A 21,261-nucleotide genomic window follows, 5' to 3' on the forward strand; every position below is an offset into this window, starting at 1 on the left:
GGAAAAAGTCAATCTCTGATGGATTGCAGATCTAAATGAGAAAGGAAAGGCAATAATGCTTCATCTAGACCTCTAGTAGTGACACACTCTCTCACCTTTAGGGACTTACTCACTGGGAAGACAAAGTGACATGAACTGGAGACAATAATATCTAGTGAATTGTAAGGCCCTACTTTATATGACACACTCTCACCAGGATAAAGCTCAATAATAAAAGACAACTTTTTAATGTAAATCTCCAATGCAACTGCATGAAAAATACATCAGAAATTCAAGATAGAATTCTAATTTCAATACAAATTCAATAGGAGAATAACCCAACAAAAATAACTGCATTTAAAGAGTTCTTAGTATGTGTCAGATTCATCTCTGAGCATTTGACCAAATTAACTCCTTCACGGCAACCTATGAGGCACATACTTTTCTTATTTCCATAGCAGAGATGGGGAAACCAAGGTAACAAGAATTTAAATAATTTAAGGATATTGTTATTCAAGAGATAGCAGATTTGGAGTCTTTGGGTAGATGACTATTTTTCTGAGCCCTGGGTTAGGACGATGGGACATGAAAATTCTACTAGCCACTAGGTAGTGGTAAGGAATAAATGGGGGGATGAACATAAGCACATTTTCTTATTTTTCTTATTTTTTCACATTTTCTTATTTTTAAATGCAGTATGCCAGTAAAGTCTTTTTTTTTTTTTAACTGATTTCTACTGTGGCATTCTTTCTTTTTTTTTTTTTTAAAGATTTTATTTATTTATTCATAAGAGACACAGAGAGAGAGGCAGAGGCACAGGCAGAGGGAGAAGCAGGTTCCCTGCAGGGAGTCTGACGTGGGACTCGATCCCAGGACCCCGGGATCACACCCTGGGCAGAAGGCAGACGCTCAACCACAGAGCCACCCAGGTGTCCCCTGTGACATTATTTCTTCAGAAAGTAGAAGGCTAAATCAGAATAAGCAAAAGATTTATTCACATAATCCACAAGTATTTATTGAGTACCTACTGAGTGCCAGGCACTGTTTTAAACACTGGAGCTATTTTTTATATTCCCTAAACGAATGAGAAACATATAGTGAAAGGGAATAAAGGGGAAAGGAGGGAAAAAAAAGAGTGGGAAATATCAGAAAGGGAGACAGAACATGAGAGACTCCTAACTCTGGGAAAAGAACAAGGGGTGGTGGAAAGGGAGGTGGGTGGGAGGTGGGGGTGACTGGGTGACGGGCACTGAGGGGGGCACTGGGTGTTATGCTATATGTTGGCAAATTGAACTCCAATAAAATAAATAAAATAAAATAAAATAAAATAAAATAAAATAAAATAAAATAAACACCGGAGCTTTTACAAAATGAACAAAGTAAAGCCCTGCCCTCATGGATCTTCCATTCTAATGAGGGAGACAAAGAGTAAACATGTAAACAATCAAAATGCAATCAGATATCAGCTAGTGATTAAATAAGAAGCAAAGTAAATCCAGCTAAGGGAGTAGAGGATGACTTTTTTGCTCAGAGACCAGGATGGAGCAAGAGAGGCCACCAAGTGGACGCAGGGCAAGGGCATGGCAGGCAGGGAGTCCCAAGAGCAAGAGCCCTGAGGGGGAAGCCTGCTCTGTGTGGTTAAGGACAAACTGGCTGGAGTTTGGCTGGAGCCAAAGTGTCGTTGGAGCCGAGTGAATGGGGCAAAGAAGCAGCAGAGGGCAGCTGTCAATCCCCACTAAACCAGCTGGGGCTCTGTGGGCATGGCACTGGCGAGATACACAAAATGTATACAGTGGGCAGCAATCCATGCAGTTTGCTGACCGGGTCTTCTCTGTGTGAGACCCCAAGCTAATCGCTGCCAATCTTGTGCACACACTTTCCCTCTTCAACAGTCAGATGGGGACTTCCATGCTGTAGTGGGCATATGGCTGTGAGCGCACCGTACCGTTCATTCATTCCCCAGACACTCACTGAGCACCTGGCGTTCTAGCCAACGCCCTTGCTGGGCGGCAGGGATACACCGTGAATAAAACATCTACAGTCCCTGCTCCGACGACGGGCATCCCTTAGTGAGGGAGACAGGAAGCAAACTGAGTCATGGTGCCTGGTGATAAAGGCCCTTGCCACCCGTCTGGTACCGCTCAGGGCATTAGGGAAGGCACAAGGAAAGCTGGAGAAGGAGAACCAGGTTGTGCCTCCAGGCTCTGAAGCTCCCTCCCCTCCTGTGCAGTAGGTCGGGCCCATATGTCAGTGCTGCCAAGTCCACAGCACAGCTGGTGATAGGCAAATGGATCCCTGCAAACCACAGAAATCCCCAAACCTCACCGAGTCAATAGTTGCAATCTCTTCCCTCTGAAGCTTTCACTAGCTACTCTAGCCCAGCAAAACTGACTGTGGCACCACAGTCCCCGCTACCTGTTGCTCCCTACTCTGTCCACTCTCTGGCAAGGGTGAGATGGTGTGCGTGCTTGTCTGGAGACACAGAAGGCGGACTGGCTACCTTTTGCCTACGGACGTGATGGTAAACACAGCAGCTTTATAAGAGGCGGCACTCTTGTGAGGGTAGGGGGTGGGTTGGATGGGCAAGGACACAGGCCAACGTGCCACCTCAGTGTGATGTGGCTTCTACAGAATGGGCCAGCCTGGAGGGCTGGGCTGGGTGAAACAGAAGAGGGGCCGGTCGCTCTTTGGGGTCATGAGGGAAAGAGTCTTATGTGTCAGCGGAGAGCTGGAGTATGAATAGGAGGCATCCAGGGGGTGGGCGGGGAGGCAGGAGAGGTAGGGAAGTAGGGAAGGGAGTCCAGGCAAAAGGCCAGTGAGAAAGCCTGAGATAGGAGTGCACGCAATGGGGGGTGGGAGTCATGGCAGCTCACGATGGCCAACGAATATTTTTTTTTTTTTAAGATTTTATTTATTCATTCATGAGAGACATCCAGAGAGAGAGAGAGAGGCAGAGACACAGGCAGAGGGAGAAGCAGGCTCCATTCAGGGAGCCCAATGCTGGACGCGATCCCGGGACCCCAGGATCACACCCTGAGCTGAGGGTAGACACTCAACTACTGAGCCACCAAGGCATCCCTGGAGAGCAGATTCTGAAGAGCAATGAGCCAAGCAGCAGCAAATTGCAGTGGATCCCACCAGCCTGGCTAAGGAGTCCGCATCCTATCCTGGAGGAACAGGGTGGCAGACAGGGTTCTTGGGCAAAGAAGAGGAAGCCCAGCCCTTGCCTTTTGCAAATCACATTGGCTACAGAGTGGAAAGTAGATTGGAAGTGGGCAAGAGGGAGGCAGGGAAGTCAGCTGGGGCTTGGAGGTGTTCTAATAATGCAGGGAAAGTCAGCAGTGGACTGGACTGAGGCGAGGGTGATTCAGAACCTGTTAAGGAACTGGCAATTAGACCAGAGTGGGGATGGAGAGGTCAGAATCAAGGACGACTCCCAGATCTGCAGCTTGGGAAACCAGCTGGATGAAGGCTGGTGTGTGGAGGGGGAGCCTCTGGGAAGAGGGTCTGCGGGGAAAGCAGACAGTAAGTTCATGTAACTGTGGGATATTTGTGGGGGGACACCAGTGCACGAGTCGGGGCTGAGAGACAGGTCTGGGGTAGAGATAAAGATTCTCGGGTCCTCACTGCACAGAGGAAAAGTGAAGTCACAACATGAGGAACTTTCATAGAGTGAACCGTGAAGAGGCCAAGGGCAGAGTCCCAAGAACATCAAATTTACTAGATAATCAGAGGAAGAGAGTCTGAAAATGAACAGGAAAAAAAAAAAAACCAGCAACAGGGCTGTCCCAGGCGCCCAGGGAAAAAGGCATGTCAGGAGGCTAGAGTGCTAGGCTGGGTCAAATGATGCCAACAGGGCACAGCAGAGGCATGAAGATGTGTAAAAAGCCTCCCATGCTAGCGCGCAAAGGAAAAAAAGGTGTTGGAAATGTTTGTACCCTACTTTTTCATGACCCTCTGCTCTCCATGAAAGTACAGGTAGAAAATCCAAGATTTATTTCGTGCAGTGTTTCCCAAAGGATGATCTGAGGAATCCAGCCCCGAGAGATGAAAGCCGCACATGCGTACACGTGCACACGCAGTCTGTAGCGATCGCACGTTTAGAAGGGTCGCGCTCTATATTCTCACATCAGGGTTTGACGATGCAATTAGCACAGCGAAGCCTCTGAAAAAGCCCAGTGGTAAAGAAACCTGTTTAACCTCCTTTCATCCAGCATTTCCCAAACTTATCTGGCAATGGAATCCCATTTGGTGTATCCCCCACTAGCATCTCTTGGGCTGGCATCAGCAAAACGAGCTTTGGAAAAAGCAGTGTTAATGGAAAAAGACATGTCTAACTGATGAAATTTCTGCAGCTGGTAAATCACTGGTGAAAAGCATCCTCTCCCAAGCTTGTGGGGGGTATAATAGTCCCCCATTCATTCACTGATTTAAAATGCACTGGGTGCCTACTAGGTGGTGGCATAGCCTAGAGGGTGGCAAACGTGGCACATTTGGGGAGACGGAAATTGAGGAGGGACAAGGAGGGCGTTCTTTGCACATGCATGTTCCTGGTAGAGGATACGGCCAGCCAAATAACCAGGCGGATGACGGCCAGTGTCGCAGGATGAGGGAAGAAATGCCTCCATGAGGTGGCCTTCTCTCCTCCAAGAAGTTGTGAGGTTTGGGGAACTAATAACAGCATAGAAAATATTGTGATAAAGGCCAGCAAATATACTGATAATGACTAGTCTCGCAGTGGTTGCACCTGCTACCATTTATTAAGCACCTACCATGTGCTGGGCATGCTACATAATAAGGACATAATCATGGCTAACATTTATTGAATCCCTACTCTGCGCCAGATATTCTCCTAAGTGTATCGGCTTTTTTATCCTTCCAACAACCCAGTAGATATTTATTATCTCATTTATTAGATAAAGCAAGAGAGACAATCAGAGGTGACACTTCTCGCCCAAGGCCACGGCTAGCAGTGTCAGAGCAGAGATTTGAACCTAGACAGTCTGCTCCAGATATTTTACTCTCTCAATTCTGCATTCTATACCCTTTAAGACATCCCACTGATACTTGAACTTGGATTGCCGGAGTCTGAATCTAAAGTGCCAATCGTTATACCCCAGAGCCACCCATATTGTTTATGTTCCTTCATCTTCCCAATATTTTGACGTACGTGTTATAAACTCCATTTACAGAGGAGGCTCGGAGTATTAACACAGCTCATGGCGGGCAGCGCAGAGGCCCTTGAATTCAGGAGGGTCTGACTCCAAAGCTCACACTCCTAGGCCTATAATGTCTTGCTGTCCAGACTGCGGTCATTTTTACAGGCTGGAATTGAGGTGATAGTCAGCATATTTCACCTCTGTGGAGACCCGGCGGCCTGACAGGCAGCATGGACACCGCCTATAGTAGGACAGCATCCCAGAGACTCGCGTGGCACAGGCTCCCACCCTTTATTTGCTGGGGTGGGGTTGGGGGTATGGTCTTCAAAGAGGGGCCAGCATGGCCAGGGCAGAGGGAGAAAGGGAGCTGGGGGTGCTTGGAGAGCAGTCATTTTCCTGACCAGTATTTGACAGCCAGTGTGGCTGTATCAGTACATACCTGCGGCCTGTGAGCCCTGCCTGGGACCAAAAACGTAATTGTTTACCAGTTTCCAGCAGCTTTGACCTTCAGTGCCCCAGGAACCAGGGCCAGGTAGGCTCCAAGACAGTTTTGCCATGCAAGTTTGGCCTCCTCTGAGGAGTCCTGCCCTGACCAAGGGTCCCGGCCCCAAGCCTGAGGTAGGTCAAGTTCAGGGCCCTCTCTATAGTCACATGCTGTAGCCCCAATCCCGCAATTGCACAGATTGGCCAGGACCCTGCGGCATCTCTCACACAGATGCCAAAAGCAGTGCCTCGGAACTGGGACCTGTAGCCTGCAGGCCTCGAGGCTGGGAGGTGCCATCCCACCCAGCCCACACAGCCCCTCGAGGTGCCCCAGATCCACACACGCCAGTCCCTGAAGCAGCTCCCGTCTAAAGGCCCACAAAGCCCTCCGTGTGCTGTGGATCTAATTAAGTTCTGACATCATCTCAAATTGAATCCTTCTATTAAACATTTATCTTCAGATTCCAGACTGTCACAACACCACATTGTTTTAAGTGACAGAAATGCAAACAGCGTGCGCCTTCCCCACAGCAGCCAAAGTCCTGCTCTTAGCAGCCAACCAGAGACAGGCCAGGTCTTTCCAGAGCATGCTCTTCCTCCACTTGGTGGGGAAGCCTCGGTGAGCCCCCCGCCCCAAGCTTGCCCCCGGGCTCTTGGACACACTGCCTTCCTCCCATCTCCCCAGGCCTCATGGAGCTGTCTGGATCAGCTGCAACTACTCTGGGCTGCCCCGCTCTGAGCACAGGCTGGCTCTGGGGGGGCCGGGGCTCACGGGGCCACACCCTGCCCACCACCCCACCCCCACGCCCAGATGCTGAAGGCTTCGGAGCAGATTCTGGTGTTTCCATCCCTACCTGCTTCCCTAGCAGAGTGCCAGGCACAAAAAAGGCTGCCGATGTGTTTCAATCGATGAATGGCTCAATAATTAAAGACCAGGTCTTGTCCTCAGCTTTATAGTTTTGAGAACTCTCTTTGCACTTTTCCCAAAGGCAATCAAGTTCTAGGGGACTCCTGGGAGACCCACCTTTCCCTTCCTACAAATGCCCCCTGAGCAGAATTCTCTCTCCTGGTGGCAGACAGTTCAGAGGAATCAGAAGCTCCCGCTTGGGTGACTGGTCCAGGTCTCCTTAAACACCTTGCAGTGCTAAGGCTCAACTTCTGATCGTTTTTTTTTCTGGACATGATAGGACCCACCACTCCTCTGACAGCAATGTTAACAGGTCACGTGTATTTGCAGCTCACAACATGCACTGTTCTAAGAGCTTTACCTGTGCATTAAACTTATTTAACCCACACAACAAATTCTGGAATAGGTCATGTTTATTATTCCATTTTACAGAAAGGAAACGGAGGACCAAAGTGGTTAAGCAACTTGCCGAAGGCTACACACCAAGGCCTTCTGACAGCATCCGTCCTGAGTTTCTATGAAACTCAGGTAATATTTATCCAGTTAGCTAGTACCTATCAAGCTTTGCGAGCCTCCAGTTCCTCATCTGTAGAATGGACTCATTAATAGAACCTAGTCAACCAGTTGATATGATCATTGAATCAGGTGAGACGTGAAGTATTGGCACAGAGAGGATTTTCAGTGAATAGGAGAGAGTCTCCCACACCCACTGGGAGAATGAAAGGGTGTAGTTCAGTTCCTCTCCTTGATGCATGCAGAACACTATTAGGAAAATGACACATAAACTCGTGAAATTCGAAATAACAAGACAGGCCAGTGGTACAAGAGCTGTCATGAGGCAGCCTGTGGTTGATGGCTGGATGAGTGGTCAGTGTTGGAGGTAAAAGCAGATTAGGAAGGAAAGAGGCAGCTCTAAGATGTGCCATCAGGGGAGGCTCCTTCATTCCTAGCTTCCAGGGTGTAGAAGACCCCACTCAGAATCATCTACTCCGGCTTCCAGCTATTAAAGAAATGCCCTCTTCAACATCTCTAAGAGGCAGCTGACCACCTTCGGCTCGAATGCCTCCAGGGACAGGTAGCTCACTACCTTGGGAGGCCGTTCGGAAAACCACCACACTGGCCCAGTACTGACCTGTTATCTCCTGCCCTACACAGGACCAGGCAAGGTGGAGGTGCAAAACTAAAGGAGGTGCTTGCTACACCTCCCCACAGCCCCAAAAGTGAGCACCTCTTAGATTCGGACCCTACCTGGGGCGCCTACCTGTCCATGGTGGCTCCTACCTGTCCCTCTGCAGTAAAGCTGGTATTGTTTTAGGTGAAGAAGAAAGAGCTCGATTCTCCTGGGAGGGAAGGTGTAAGCAAAGATTAGCAATGGGACAAGGGCAAATGCTTTCCTGAGACAGGGATAGCTGGGAGAGGAGAGTCAGAGCAGATAAGGTAAAAAGCTTTGGGTCCCACTGAACATAGCTGGGAATGTCTGGTTCACCAGATGTCACCCTTTGTGCAACAGGCTCTCAGGGTCTTGCAGATTTCCAAGTGGGGGAGTATGTTTGGCTTGGGAACAAGAGTTTGCTTGGGTGGGCATCCCCAGATCCCACGGATCCTCATCGCATAAAACGTTTCAGTCCTCATGGGTCAGTGGTTTAGATGGCATTTGACCACTTTGGCCTGGATCTCTGCCATGAAATTGAAATGTGCTGAAGCAATGAAAATGAACCAAAGGGGGTTTGGGGAAAACAGTTTTCAGAAAATTAAGGTGGATTATGCAAAGCAGGAAAGGACTCTGGCATTTTCTCACTCCATGGAGGAATCTGAGCAACATATTGGAGATCTTCATGAAATGCTATCTAAATGTCCATGGGGTCCAGGCAGCTGGGCCCCATGATCTTTGTGCAAGGGGTAGCAGAAAAAGACACTGTCCCTAAAAACCCCTTTTAGGAATTTTTATTTCTCTAGTATTAATTATGTGGTAGGCATGGTGTCCGGCACTTTTGGAAATTATCTTGTTCATGTTTACAACCTCACCCCATGTTTCACAGGAAAAACTTTGGTTGGGGGAAGTGGTTTGCCCAAGGTCACACAACTAGTGACCTTCAGAGTAGCAATTTGTCCAGCAAGTAGGAGTGTCTGTAAGGAGGGAGAGACATGTGTCAAGCCCAGTCTTGTTCACTAAGGGATGGCCGTGCTGATCATCTGCACAGGGTTTGCAATTTACCAAGTGGGCTGATTAGTTCTCCCTTCATCTGTTCCCTTACACCATCAGGGAAGCAGGACCGGGTCATGTCCCCATTTGACAGGATACACAAATCTCTGCCGGCTATACGTCCATCCATTCTCTCCATCCCCACTGCCCCCGCCTTCCTGGGGCTGCCTCCATCTCTCCCCTGGACACCTGCCACAGTGATCCAGGCAACAGGCCCTGGTGACTCCCTTAGGGCTGGTGGCTTCCCGTCTTGCCCCTCCTGCCCGTTCCCCACTTGGCCACCAGTACCAACATCCTAATGCACAAGTCTGGTCACATTAACCCCCTGCCTGAAACCCTCTGGTGGCTCCACATTGTTCCTAAATCCATACTTTGAATGGCTTATTAGACCCTGAATAATCTGACTGCAGCCACTATCTCTCCCAACTGGTTGCACACACACACACACACACACACACACACACACACACACACACACGATTATATCCAGCACAACCATCTGTCCTTCAGGATCCTGTCCTTTGTCTCTGGTTATTAACCCTTCCTCCTCCCTCTAGCATCTGCCTGCTTTGCCTTTCATCTGCCAATTTCGACTTACCCTTCATGGCTCATCTGAGATGGGGCTTCTTCCAGGAAGCCCTCCTGACAACCCACCATCACCCAGCCTGTGCCACGCACCCTTCTGCCCATGCTCCAGTGTCCCATGCTCTGCTGTAGCAATATCACACAGGGATCATCTCGAAACCCACTGCCCGGAGTCAAATCTTAGCTCCTTCACTCACACTGGCAGTGAGTCCTCAGATGCATTCCTTCACCTCTGCGCCACCATTCCCATACCTTTAAATTGGAGAATGAAAGGGTTTTTTGAGGATTGAATCAATGTAAAGCACTGAGCTGGATCATGGGAGCTTCTCCAAGGGGCCAGCCATCACCACCCCCAAGTCATACAAGTTAGTGCTGGTGCCTCCTGGACTCAGCCCTTTGGAACAGGAAATCCTGCTGTATCAATCTCCTCTCTGTCGTGGTACCCAGCCCATAGCTCACAGGCACTCAGTAAAATTTGAGGACCAGCCAAAATATTGAATGAGTCAAAAAATGTACAACTTGCCCAAGCTCACATGGCTAACAAATGACAGAAAGGGGGCTCAAACATGAATGCTCAAAGTGGCAAGCCCACCTTTCCACTACACCACAAGTCCTCTCAAGATGAACATAGAGCTGTTGACACATGACAGTATTTATTCAATATCCACCTGTTCCTAGGACTCCAGGGTTGACAGAGTCATTTGAACAATCTTGTTTCCTAGGATCCATGCGTATCAGGTTCCCACACTTCCGGGCATGCCTCCACCAGGGACCTCTCTTGACATTTTGGGAGTGTAATCACCACTCTCTTCGACTAGTCTCTGAGTTCTTGCGAGCAGGGACTGTTGTGTGGTCCAACTGCGCCCCCCAGCATGGAGCCCAGCAAAGGCAATAGCACCTACCACTCACTTACTTAGCATTTACCAAGTACCAGGCGCTGCACTAAGCCCTCTCAATACAGTGCTTTAGGCAATTCTCATGATGCTATCGGACAGGCCCCACAGCCTCCCCATTTTACAGATGAGAAGACAGAGGTTCAGAGAAGTCCAGTGGAATAACTAGGATACAGACTCAACCCACCTCGAGATTCTGAGGCTGACCACTGACCTTCACTGCCTCCCTACTAGTAGAAAATGAACTCATCAAACTATATTTTGGGAAGATTCCTTATGGCTTATGACAACACCCAAGTCTACAGGTCTACTCCACAGAGTATGTTTTAGGTCGATTTGTTACCTGTGCGAGGGTCCTGAGCCTGATGTGGAGCAGAGTTTCCATCACATTGTGGAATAAAGTGTGCCAGAGGTTCTCCTGTCTCCAGGGCCTGTGTCAACACTTGGGGGGAGGGGGGAGGGCACAAAGTTGGGATGAGGGCACTGGAAGTTCAGGACCCAGATCTTCCCACGTCCTCAGTCTTAGTGAAGTCAGACAGCATGGGGCCCGCATCACCACCACCTCCAGCTCTGACCTCGCTGACCCAGTCTCTAAGCTCGAGGCCTCCTGGTCTTCACCAGGGTCCGTCACATTCTTCCTGCCTGAGGTTTGCCCAAGGCGGACTACCTGGCAATGCCCTGCCTTTCCTCCACCACCACGGCTGGGCCCATCAGTAGCGAAGTTCATCCGGAACAAGGACAGGGTGAGGGACATTGAGACCCCTCCTCATTCATTCATTCGTTCATCCAATCATCTCTAGATACTCAGGGCACACTTGCTATATGCAAGCACCGAGGGTTCAATTAGCTGCCTTCTAAAACTGACTAGTAACAAATCCACATGAAAGACTATTTTAACATGTACAATTATGTTCATTAGCAGTAGGCTTGGCTCCCAGGGCTTTTATTTTTTAACTAAAAAATATAAAGGATGATTTACTTCTCCCTCATCACTCAGCTCTGGAGGGGAGATGTCCAGGATGCTGCGGGAGCAGTGCAGGTCCTCGGGAGCCCTCTGTGTGGGCAAAACATGGCCAGAGGTAGAAAACACGGTGCTAGGGAACTGGGCCACTGCCCGGTATAGAGAATCACTATAAAATGAGCCCCTGTGCCCTCGGCACCAGGTTAGGAGCTAGAGCACCCAGGGCATTGAAGCCATCCTGGGCCCTCCCTGCTGCCACCCACAGCCCCCACGTCAGATCCACACCCTCTTGAATTCAGGGTCCCTCGTTGCCTAGCCTGGCTTTACCATTTCACCACAAATGTGTATTTCTAAGTGATCTACAGCCTAGTTGTACAAGTTTTTACCTTCGTGAAAATGCAATCATACCATATATATGTGTGTGTGTGTGTGTCTATATATATATTGCAACTTGATTTTGTGTTCCATGTTATGTGAGTGGGAATCACGGTGTTGACGTGAATAGCTGTGATCCACTCATGTTCATTGCTGTATAATATTCCATCTGATTAATGTAGCTCAAGGTGCCACCCTTCTTCCAACAGTAGAAATGTGGGTTGCTGCGGGAGTTTTGCTGTTATAGGCAGGGCTGTTAGGAACAGATTCTCATATATCTCTCCCCATGCCTACATGCTAGGGTTTCTCCAAGGCAAATTTCTGAGAGAAATTGCTGGGTTGTGAGATATACCCGTATTTTCATATTGCCAAATAGGCTTTTAAGAAAACAGGTGCAGAAGATGCCAGTGCTCCCAGGGGTTTAATAGTTGGGATAGTGTTCATCCATTTAGGAGGATGGAAATGTGTAGAACACTCCCTGCCCACCCACATGTGTGTGTACACATAAAACACACACACACAAACTCATTTATTTGTCCATTTGTTCAATAAACATTTGTCAAAAAAATAAATAAATAAACATTTGTCATGCAGCCTTTATCGTTAATTCTAAGACACACCATCCATATAATAATGATTCTTCAGGAAGAAAAGAAACAGAGTGCAGTAAATGAGCCCATCAATTATAAGACACATTCCAATTTCAGAAACACTGGAATGTGTACATGAGCATCTTAGAATCAAGGGAAATATAGTATATTTGGGGAGTTCTTGAGAAGAAATTTTGCCCTTAGGAGCTTACAGACTTGCAGCTACTAGTTCCCAATGATACCAGAACACAGACTATGATCAAAGCAGATACAGAGTGTTTAAAAGCCTCGCTACCCAACCCCAAGTGTGGTCCACAAGGGATGTTGTGACATTAGTATCACCCAGAAGCTTGTGAGCAATGGAGTCTCAGGCCCCATCCCAAAACCAGAGTTTGAATCTGGCTTAACATGAACCCCAAGTGATTCCCATACCGACTAAAGTCTAAGAAGCAGGCGGAGGCACATAGAGAAGGGAAAGAGTCTTTCCAGTAGAGGACCAATTAAGAAAGGCTTCCTGAAAGAGGCATCATTTGAAGAGGAAAAACTATATTCCTTGAGTGCCTGCTCTGGGTTAGGAAGCTTCACTTCTGCTATTTCATTAAGATTTTGGAATCAACCCCCACGGGGCAGGGATTACTATCTATTTTACAGCTAAGGAACCAGAGGCACAGAGAGGTCACATAATTAGCTCCAGGCCACACAGCTAATAGTAGCAGAACCAGGCTTAGAAGGCAGAGCTTTCGGAGTCTGGAGTCCAGCCTCTTCTTCTGCATCACCTGGAAAGAACTTAACTTACAAAGTAGCTGTAGAGACCAGAAGCAGCACAGGATACAATACTCCCTGCTGTGCTCAGGACCTCTGGGAGGTAAGCACTTAGACCAAACAGAAAGGGCAGAGTCGAGGAAGGAAGGCAGCCAGATACCTTACCTCATTCTCACCCTGCCCAGGTGCCTGGTAGGGACCTAGCACATAGTGAGTGTTCCAAACAGTCCAATGAATGCATGAACACAGGGGCAAACTCACAGACCCCACCCAGGATGCTTCACACCCTCCAGCACCAGCTGCTGCCCGCACTGTGCCGGGGGCGGGGGGGCCGGTGCTGGGGTTCCAGCCAGGGAGGAGCCCGGCACTGCCCACCCGCCCCGAGGTCTCCTGAATCCCCACGGGCAGGGAGGGCCCTGCCAGCAAAGCAAACAGCCAGGAGCAGAAAAGGTTTAAAACACAGAGAAAGCAGCTCCCACCAAACCCTTCATTTGCTTCACTTAAAAAATTACTTAGCCAGCCTCCTGCCGCTGCCTCGCCCCCTCCCTCCGTGCACCAGCCCAGCTCCGCGCTGCTCCTTCAGCTTCTCATGAATATGTGGGAAATAAAACAGCGTCTGTTCAGCCCCTAATGACCAGGTTTATGAAGAGCTTATTGTATCTCAAAGAAATGAGACAGCAGTTGGTGTTGTGAGATATTAATGTGCTTTTTACAAAGCTGATGAAACCTTCTTTAAACTACTTAATACCTGCAAGCTGAAATTTCCAGTCTGAGGGCAAATTCCTAGAGGCAGAGCTGCGGCAGCCTGAGGCACAGCCCTCAGCCTTTCTGTCTTTCTGTCTCCGCTTGCCCTGCAGTCATTGTGAGGTCTGCGGGGCACTGCTGCCCGTTGGGGGTGGGGGGTGTTCAGGAGAGATTTCACGATTGTTGGGCCCCTTGGCCAAATAATCCTTTATAGATCATGGTAGGAGAGTCCCCCCTACATCCTCATCCTCTAAAAGCTCAAAGCTAAAAGCTCAAAGCCTTTGGGGGAGGTTGAGTGGCTGGTAAGATGGTTCAGTCTGGGCCACAAGCCCCTGGGGACCTGCCTGGCCTGTGCCTCCTCTCCAGCCATTGCCCCCGTCACCCAGGGAGCCTCTACAGGGGCCCCATCTTCTTATATCTCCAATCCCACTAGGAGATCGTGTATCCGCACCCGCTGACCCCTCAAACAGGTTGCCCTTCATGCAGCGGTGCATCTGTAAATGTTTAACAACTGACTCTGGGCCCGGAAAGGGGACCTTGATTTGTAGTGTGTGCCAATTCCCGCGGTGCAAATCCTCCCACTGTGGCTGGTTTCCAGCTGCTCATGTGAGTTAGGAAGAGACGCTACCAAGCAGCCCCCGGGAGCTGGTGCAAGCCTGCTCCAGCACACCTCTGCCTTCAGGCTTCCTTGTACCCCCAACTCTGCTTTGGGGAACCTTCCTGACCCCCTGAGATAGTTTGTCCCCTCTTGTCTTGTCTTCCCTGCCTTTTCTTCTGCTGATCCCTTTCCTAGAAATCTCTTCTCACCCCTACCACTTCCACATCATGCCCTGAGACACACACATGCACACACACACACACACACTCACACACACCTGGACGTGCACCCCTCCTGTGTGCTCCCAGACAGACACCCTCTGCTTTGACACAGCATATATCCCAATACACCACGGCATCTATCGTCCTCCTCCCACCACACACTGCAAGTTCCTTGGGGACAGAAGGTATATTTTTTCTTGTGTCCTCAGCAGTTTGCTCAGACAATGGCCTCTAGTCAGTGCCACACAAATGTTAGCCGAACAACTCTGCTCCCAGAAGGCCTTGTACATTTCTCTAATAGAATATGTAAGACATTACATTATAGTAAATTCTGTGCAGTCTTTCCCCCCAGAGTGTGAGCCCCCAAACAACAGGGATCGGGTTAGATTTCCCTCCACCACCCCAGTGCCAGGCACTGGGGCAGCTCTTAGTCCCTACCTTGGGGAGAAACCCTGCCTAAGGATGAAGCCAACTGAGAGGAAAACCAGAGATGGAGAGAGACGCCAGAAGGTGGCTCTCCATCCTGGGCCACCCAGGAGGTGGGGAGGGATGCTCCTGCTTTTTGAGCACCTAGATCCATCTGTGCCTGAAGCCTTACATCCTCTTGGTTTGATGACCACCAACCAGAAAGAAATACAGCAGAACTCCATCCAGGCTGGCATCAGGAAAGCAAGATTACACCCTCTTCTCTGACTGTTGTGATGTCCCACAGGTGTTCTACCCAATTTAAACTCCAGCAAAGGTGACTGAGTACCGCTGGTACCAACTCCCCTTCATGAACCTCGGCACCACTTTGTTAGGACTGAGTCCATGGCCACAGAGCTCCAAGGGCTCCTAGAGACCCCTTACACCTCCAGCCCACCCTCACCGCCTCACCGCCACCATCAGCCTCACTGGGACAGATCCCATCATGTCCTGGGTCCCCCCACTACCAGTCATGTGTCCCTTGGGGCTCTGTTCACCTCCCAATCTGACACAATCTCCAACTCTCCCAGCTTTTCAAATCCTTGCCCTGGGCTTGCCTGCATTTTCTCTGGATGTCAGCAAACTCCCCATATTCCTAACCTCTTTTCCCTCTTTTCAGCTCACTTTGATAGAAACTGTGCTGTCCCTTGAGGACTCCACCCCCTTGCAATCCTTCACAGGGTATGTTGTATGGCCCACACCCCCTAGGTGCTAAGACCCTCCCTGCTCCTCACTGCCTCCTCCCTAAAGCCCTGCCTCTCTGAAACTCACCCGGCCTTCTCTTCCCCTACTCATTCCTCCCATTCCCAACATGGGCCTCCCCCTCATTCTTTGAGGAGTCAAGCATTGGCCTGCCTCGTTCTCTGAGGCCACCCTGCAGCCCTCCTGGATTTCACAATCAGGCAGACAGGCCTCCCCGGTACCTGGCCTGGCCCACCTTTGCTCAGCCAGCCCACACCGGTCCTGCCTCCCTGGTTGTTAAGTGCTGAAATCTTGTTCACCAATCAGCCCCATGAAGCACAGGAAGAGGTAGGGGTGGCTCCTGACTGGGACAGACAGGTCAGGAGGGGCTGGAACTGAGGCTCCATCTCCTCTCCCCTCTCCCCAAGAATGGGTGGAGGGTTGAGCTCTGTGCTCCAGGCCCTGCAGTTCTCCAAGCCGTGGGCCCAGCCCAGACATCTGCCTCTGCAGGGATGGGCAAGGGCCTCAGAAGAACAGAACCTTCCTTCGGCCAGAGTGGCTGGGCCCACCACCCAAGAGAGCACTACTTCTCCATAAGAGCTCCTGCTCTTCTCCTCCCCACCCCCCACTCCCCCACCATCCCCAGGAGCATTCCTCCCCACCTCCTGGGTAGCCCAGGATGGAGAGCTACCTTCTGGAAGAAGTCTCCCGTGGAATGGCATGGGACAAGGCAGGAGAGAATTCTGTACTCACTGAGATGAAACAAGTCTTATTCTAACAGAGGAGCGTTGGAAGCACTGGGAACAGTTCCCTGTGTCAAATCATGGTCCAGACAGGGTGATCATTCAGCTTGAAAGAGCCTCACACCAATAGTTTCTAAAAACCAACTGAGGACTTAGGGTTTATCAGAATAATGTGATGAATCCTTTGCATATCAACCATAACTTGGTAAGGAGTTTCCAAACACGTACTTGATCGCATATGCAGAGTCAAGGTGAACGTTTGGTTTTGTCGTCTATGTTAATTGGTATGACCTTTCCGGTGGCTAGATACTTTGAATGTCATCCCTATCTCCACCCAACCAGAACCACCCAGTTCATGGTCTTGTCTTGACCCTGACATGTCCAATCACCACACTCCTCAACAATCTCAATCTTTGGCACCCATTTTCTGACTCCCATGCCCCAGCCTTCCAGCTCACCCTCATCAGCCCACTCCCCTGACAGTCTTTTGACCCCTAACCTAGGCTCCCAGTGCACTGACCCCACCATCTTGCCCCCTGCCTCAGCTTAGAGTCTGACCCATCTTCATAATCACTGCCTCCCCTACCCTTGCTCTTGTCCTCATCTCACAGACCCCCACTCCACAGGCAACCCTCCAGCCAGACTCAGCCACACCCTAAATGTCACTAGAGAAAACCACAGAATCTCAAAGAGATCTTCAAGGCCCAGACACACATGCTTCGTGTTTCAGGCCTGGTCCATTCTCTCTCCCCGCGTCTCCTGGAGAAAAATCCCACTTCTTTCCTCCATTCTCAAATCTTCAATGCTGCCTCCCCTTCCTCATGCTCCAGTAATGATCCTGCTTCCCATTTCTTCAAGAAAATAGAAACAACCAGAAGTGTCACAGCTCCCACTATGTCTGTTCCTCCCCTGCACCTGCACCCGTAAGTGGCATCCTTCCCTCTGCCACAGTAGACACACCACCATCCACTCCATAGGAAGCCACCCTTGCACCTCTGTCCTGGACCTCATCCCCTCTCATATTGCTCCTGCATTGCTCCCTCCTCTCTCTGGTCATCACATCTTCCCGCTCTACTAGAACATTCCCACCAGCATTGCTCATGCTTTAACATCTCCCCCCAACACAGAATGGACAGCAGGGCAGCAGACACCCCACTAGCACAGTGCAGGGAGGCAGAGGGAGGTTGAGGGAAGGAGATAACAAAGGATGTGGTGGGGGTTCAGGCAGCCAGACCAGCATGTGCAAAGGTCCTGTGGTAGGAGGGAGCATGCATGAAGAACAGCTGAGATGACATGTGCACAGAGAGGGAGGTGGGCAGGAAATAAGGCCAGACAGAGATCAGGGTCAGGCCTCTTGAAGATGCTGAGTTTTCCCTAGAGCACTGGGAAGGCGCTGAGTGTTTCAAGCTAGAAGTGGCTTGATCAGATTTGCATTTTCAGAGGATCATTATGATTCCTCTGTAGGGAGGGATAAGAGTGGGTACAAAATGATGGGTGGGAGGCCCCTATAGTCCATGCAGGGAAGCCAGGAGGGTGGCCTGGCCGTGGGTGTTGCTGCCAATGGAGAGAAACTGACAGTTTTGAGAGATACTGAGAGCATCCTGAGCGATGGAGCCTGCAGTGAGGAGGAAGAGGTGTAGGCAGTGACAAGTGGGCTCGGGCTGGCACAGGCAGCGATGGAGAGGCATTCCCTGAGCTGGTCGGTGCCTCCAGAAGACCAGGCTTGAGGGAAGGATTAGAAGTTCAGAGTTGGCTGTACTGAATGGACAGTGCCTTTGAAACCTGTGCCAGGACACATCAGGTAGGCAGGTGGATACCAGGTCTGGCTCACCCTGGAGAGTCTGGGCCGCTGGTGACTTCACACAGCCTCTCCGTAGCATCTCTTGAGCCCTTCCTCTGTGCCGGGCACCGCACTAGGAGCCCATGGTCTAAGAAGGGCTGGGCACAGCTCCTGCAGAGGAGCAGCCAGACTGCAAGGGGAGCAGGCAGGGGTTTGGGCTGCCAGTGCGAAGCACGGGGCCCTTAAAGGAGAGACTAGAGGCACCACTCAGGAGCCGTGGTCTAGGGTGGAGCACCGTCCTTGACTTGTGAGGAGCCTCGGGGCACATCAGTAGTGAGATCTGCACCTCACCTCCTGCACGGGCCCCTTATAAAGATCTGGGTTGGCACTGACAAAATATTTGTCAGATTGAATTGAGAGAAAATGAAAGTGCTTTGCAAAGTGCTCTGCGAATACACTGATTTGTCATTTGAACAATAGGGAGGATATTTTATCCTCTTAACAGCTGATACAAAGACATCTCGGGAGAGAAGAATGTGTGGTCCGAGGAAGGGAGAAGTCCTAGAGGGAACTGAGGCCTCTGGTGAATTCTTGAGACATGGGGAGCAGGGGTGAGCAAGAAGAGGGACCGCCCAGAATACTTAGAGGGGAAGCCTGCCCCAGGGGAGTGTTTTGAGTGAACCAAGGTGCTCCATAGACGCCACAAAGCTTCAGTGACATTAACCCTAAGTTCCCAATGCGCTCTGGGGAACTGATTTTCTTGCAGAAGGCAGGAAAGGGGGTGAATTTGGTGCAGAGACAGCGAATGGGGAGGGGGGTCAACCATCTTTTCTACAACATATAATAGCTAGAAATGCCTAAAACGCCTATCTTTATGTAAGTACACCTGTGTATCCTATACAAGCAGGTGTATATGATATATACAGGTCTACGTAAGAATGCCTTAAAATTCCTAAATAATATCTATAGGACACAAGAAAACCTACTTTGCGGGAACTGAAGGTTCAGCACTCTATAGGAAAATAAATTGCTAACTCGTACTGAGGATGGTATTAATTAGGTTATATTAGCTACTGTCACAGAAAAATCCCAAATGTCAGTGGCTGAATATAGTCAGTGTCCAATTCTCCCTCACAGTGATGCCTCCAAGCACTCTTCCCAACGAGCCAGCCACCGCTCTGAGCACTTTATATGCGTCAGCACATCCAATCGCCCCAACGACACACAAAGGGAGAGCTCTGGTCTCCACTTTTCAGACGAGGAAGCAGGCACCTCCTCCAGGCAGCCCAGCTACAGGAGCTGCCCCCTCTCCCAGCACAGGGTGGGTTATTCATGCATTCAGAGAAAGTTCCACGACACTGGCTGTAGTTGGGCTGCTACCGGGGGTACCATGGTGTGTGCAACAGACCAAAGCTTCTGCTGTCACCAGGCAGACCTACTCGCAGCTCTACCCTGAGCAGCGCCATCGGTCCTTAAGGAAGATCGCATTCAATAGGTCGCTCATTCACTCATCACAGTGGTTGCTGGCGGTGGGGAGAGAGGGGGCCACTGTGACATTGGGTTTTCACCAGTGCCCCTGTTCACCTTCTCAGCCATTGCCCCAGGAAAGATTTGGAGTCAACAGGCCTTCTTTCGAGCCTCGCTTCCATCATTTCCTGGCCCCTGAGTACTTATTCAGTTCATGCAGCCTCCCGGAGGAGCCTCAGTTTCTTCATCTGTATAGTGGAGGAGACAATACCCCTCTGAGAGGCCTGTGGTAGAGCCGCGATGAGCCCAGGTTCAAGAGCCTGAAAGAGGGCCTAGCCCCCAGGGCGGGGCTCAACCTCCTTCCCACCCCCACCCCGGAGCATTTTTAGCGCAGCTGGGGCCTGGACACAGTGAATTCCAGGCTTTGCAGATGGGAAGGCGCTTTGCAAGCTCGTTTACAGGCTGTGGGAATGTTTCTCAGCATCCACGCGGGTCCGCCTTCTCCGCGGAGGGAGCGATCTGCTCTCTGGCATGCAAAATGCGAGGTGACTCCCAGCCCAGCTGGGGCGGGGAGGCTGAGGGCTGACTGGCTCCGACAGCCTGCTCGGTGGCAGTCCCCAGCCCCGAGCCAAACCTCTGCTGCCCGCCAAGCTTCAGCTAATCCTCAGAAGCCTCAGCGCAGGGATGGAAGGCTGGGTTTTGAAGTCCTGGGCCTTAGATCCTCTCCGCGGCACCGCGGGGGTGTGTGTTTTGATTCACCGGGCAGATGTCCAAACAGACCAAGTGATACCTTCCTTCAGGGGCCAGGGAGAGGGCTGAGCCAGTTTCAGAAGAGGGAGAGAAGTCAGCAAGAGGCCTGTGGGCGCTGAGCCCCCCAGAGACTCTGATGTTTCAAGTGTCCTTTCTCCTCTTGTTTTCCAGGGAACTTCAAAGGTCTCTGCAAGCAAATCGATCACTTCCCAGAGGATGCAGATTACGAAGCTGACACAGCAGAATATTTCCTCCGTGAGTGCATGCAATTTATTTCTCCCTTCTAGTGGTCGGTCCTGTCCTTGCAACTTCCAGAGAGTCGAAGGCCAGGACTGTCTAGAGATCCCTGTCTCGGCAGAGGGCAGGAAAAAGCTGAGCCTCCCTCCCCTCCTCCTGCCCGGAGGCCAAAACCTTCAAGCATGCTGTTCCCTCTGCCTACAACACTCTTCCCTTCTCTTTGTCTGATAAACTACTACTCATCTTCCAGGTCTCAGGCTGAAACATCACCTCCTCCAGGTAGTCCTCCATGCCCCTGAATGGGTTCCCAGAGCACAGCACATTTATCATGCTGTAGGGTCCTTCCTTGTCTATTCGAGTAAACATCTCCCTGGCAGTCCTGCCAATTCTGTGAGACCAAGGATCCTCCCTATCTTGTTTACTTGCTCCTATTCCCAGCAATGATAAGCACCCAGTAAAATGTATTGAATAACCAAATGAAGAAACTCATCAGGCAGTGTCACATTGGAACTTCTACTGAGACAAAACATGAGATTTTTCTTCTTTCCCCACAATTGAGTCCAGGTTAAATCCTGAAGTAATAGCTGTGACCTTAAATCCACCAGAGGCATATTATCAGAAAAAGCATTTTGAGTCCCAAAGAAAATTTCTCAAGAATCAGCAAAAACTAACAAGGTA

General features: G+C 50.2%; 1 protein-coding gene across 1 annotated transcript in view; it reads left to right on the forward strand.

Moving 5' to 3' along the window:
• CACNG2 (calcium voltage-gated channel auxiliary subunit gamma 2) overlaps positions 1 to 21,261 on the forward strand; it is a 111,130-nt gene that overhangs the window by 76,387 nt on the left and 13,482 nt on the right. Inside the window, exon 2 of the mRNA XM_026010981.2 lies at positions 20,518 to 20,601. Within this exon, the coding sequence (XP_025866766.1) occupies positions 20,518 to 20,601 (84 nt within the window). The remainder of the gene's footprint in view (positions 1 to 20,517; positions 20,602 to 21,261) is intronic.

Source organism: Vulpes vulpes, chromosome 16 (assembly GCF_048418805.1).
Source record: "Vulpes vulpes isolate BD-2025 chromosome 16, VulVul3, whole genome shotgun sequence".
NCBI classification, from domain to species: Eukaryota; Metazoa; Chordata; class Mammalia; order Carnivora; family Canidae; genus Vulpes; species Vulpes vulpes.